General features: G+C 33.7%; 1 protein-coding gene across 2 annotated transcripts in view; it reads left to right on the top strand.

The window, feature by feature from the left end:
* Positions 1 to 2,567, top strand: part of LOC106881031 (catenin alpha) — an 80,850-nt gene that overhangs the window by 29,182 nt on the left and 49,101 nt on the right. Inside the window, exon 9 of one of the 2 annotated variants that reach the window (XM_052975868.1) lies at positions 2,023 to 2,058. The exons of the other annotated variant lie outside the window; for it this stretch is intronic. Within the exon in view, the coding sequence (XP_052831828.1) occupies positions 2,023 to 2,058 (36 nt within the window). The remainder of the gene's footprint in view (positions 1 to 2,022; positions 2,059 to 2,567) is intronic. 2 annotated transcript variants of the gene reach the window in all.

The following is a 2,567-nucleotide window of genomic DNA, read 5'->3' as shown; positions in this document are numbered from 1 at the left end:
ATAAGATATATAAATAGATATAAAAAACAACAAACAAACAAAATAACTACCTGTTGTATATTGCTCTTATAAGATCAAAGAAAATTGCATATTGTTTATATATTTATATGCATGTATGTGTGTGTATATATAATGTATATTTTTGCTAAAAGTTGATGAGACCATTCATATTGCACATCTGTACCAGACACACATCCATATAAAACAATGTTAGTAAAGTAGTTGAAGTGACAAGAGAGCTCAGTACAATACAACATATACAAATAAATCTTACTTCCAGCTACTTGTTAGTTCTAGCGCTCTCTCTCTCTCACCAGCAGTTGCATCTTTGATGTTCCATTGGATCAGGGTGTGAGGGTTGAGAGGATGACCATCTACTCATGGCCAAATGAGTTCCTAAAACAAAAGTATAGGCATGATGCATTAGAAAGAAGATCATTCCTGCTTTCGAGTCATAACTGATTGTCAGTGATGACTGAGAGGGAGAGTTTATCCTCTACTCATGAGCACTTCCTGCATGCTTTCACACAGCATGTATGCTGCTCACAATCATATTACGTACATATTCACCTATATTTGCATGCACACACACACACACACTGTTGATTTTTGATTCTCTTTCTCTTTAATATCAAATCATGAGAAAACTTTATAAATATATCCAAAATGTATAGTTTTGATTCATAACGTATGTAGATAACCCATTTAGTTACACTTGTTTCATACAGGTCTACAACTTAATATGTTTATAAATAAATGTTGTATTGCTTCAAGTCACAAGCCATCTCTGAACATTTTAGCCATGACCATTCTCACTTATTTTCAGTGTCTTGGGCATCATTATCCATTGTCCTTTTCTAAGATGATTGACTGTGGTCCGAGGGGAATGTGCCTGCTATTTCTCATAGATTGGATGACTACATAGATCAGACAGGAGTCTGTGGTTATCATTATTTGAAAAGTGAGACACAGGAGACATGGCTTATTATTAGATGGGCTGCAGTTCTAGAAAAATTCAAAAAAAGTTTTGGTTAGGCATGCCATTCAGAAAGTCCTGTGGACCACAGCTTGCCCATTATTGTTATAGGCACTCCCTTATTGATTTGTAAATGTGATTGGGTCCATGCTAGATTATAATGGATGATAAGTTGATTTGTTAGTGTTTTAAATCCTGCTCAGCCTTGATGAAGCAAACATGTGATCAGTTATTCCAGCTGTGATTATCCTTTGAGAAAAATTTGGCTATTGTATTTAGCAGTTAGAAGAACAATGTAGACATTCCCCTGTTGACTGCTTGGTACTGAATCATTAATTGAACAAATATGCCTTGTGGTATTGAGTTCCAGCCTTTTACTCCATTCTGAGTTCAAATCCCACTAAACTCAGCTTTGCCCTTCATTTTCTGAGGCTTTACAAAATAAAATACCAATCAAGTATTGGGCTGTTTCATATTCCTAGATTTGAATAGAATTACAACAGAAAAGTTTGAAGTTCACTGTTCTAAATATACAACCTTGATATAAATGGAATTTCAAAAAAAACTATATGAATTTTTGTTTTTGTATTTGGTTTGCAAGATTCTCGATGTAAACTTGTATGTTGAAATGTGTTTTGTATCTTGGGAGGGTCATTATACCAATACTATACAAGTGCCCTGGTTTTGTTTCACTTTATTATTAGTTAGTTGGCTAATCATTGATTAAACAATTAATTAGTTAATTGGTTAAATGTTAACCACTTGACTAATAATAAATGAAGTGGAATAGTACCAGTATGTGTGTACGTTTATTATTGGTATAATGACCTTCCTGAGATACAACAGTATATGAAACCCCTGAATTATTCAAAATACCTTAGTTTTTCTGGAATGCAGACATTTTGCTGTTAAAAACAAAGCCATTGTTTGATATTGTCTCATGTTTGTTTATTCTTTTTCTTTTTATTTGTTGTGTTAAAATTTGTATTTTTTCCCCTTTACCCCACCTTTAGTGTTGATGAATGTCAACTTTTTGTTCTAAACAGTGTGGTGGCAAGAACAATGTTCATTCAAACGAGCAGGTAATCTTACTTAGAGCACTTCTAAAAGTCTTGGAAGTGTCTAGTACAGACTGTTGTTTTGCAAGTACGAAGCAACAGCCGCGTTATGTTCTTTTATAGTGATATCTCACGTATTTAATATAGTGAAAAAAAAAAACTTCAATTAATTGTGATTATCCATGCAGTTAGTAGACAAAAACTCTCTTTAGGATTATATAAAATCTAAAAGCACTTGAAGGGAAGAGTTAAAAAAAAAAAAATATAGAAATGCAATAAGGGAGTGTGTCTGGTCTTAAGCCATGTGGTGAAAGCAATGGACATGCTTTGGTTTTATTAGACACCTTCAGCATAGCACATCCAACTCAGATGGCAAAACTAAGTCATCCATCCTTCCAACCATTTATACACATATACATACACACAGTGTGCATGTGGGTAGAGACAGTGGTTGCCATATATATATATATATATATATATATATATATACACACACACACACACACACACACACACACACACACACACACACA

The sequence above is a fragment of the Octopus bimaculoides genome, chromosome 2 (genome assembly GCF_001194135.2).
Source record: "Octopus bimaculoides isolate UCB-OBI-ISO-001 chromosome 2, ASM119413v2, whole genome shotgun sequence".
NCBI classification, from domain to species: Eukaryota; Metazoa; Mollusca; class Cephalopoda; order Octopoda; family Octopodidae; genus Octopus; species Octopus bimaculoides.
The sequence above is the reverse complement of the archived record's forward strand: the minus strand, read 5'-3'. Positions and strand labels throughout refer to the sequence as shown.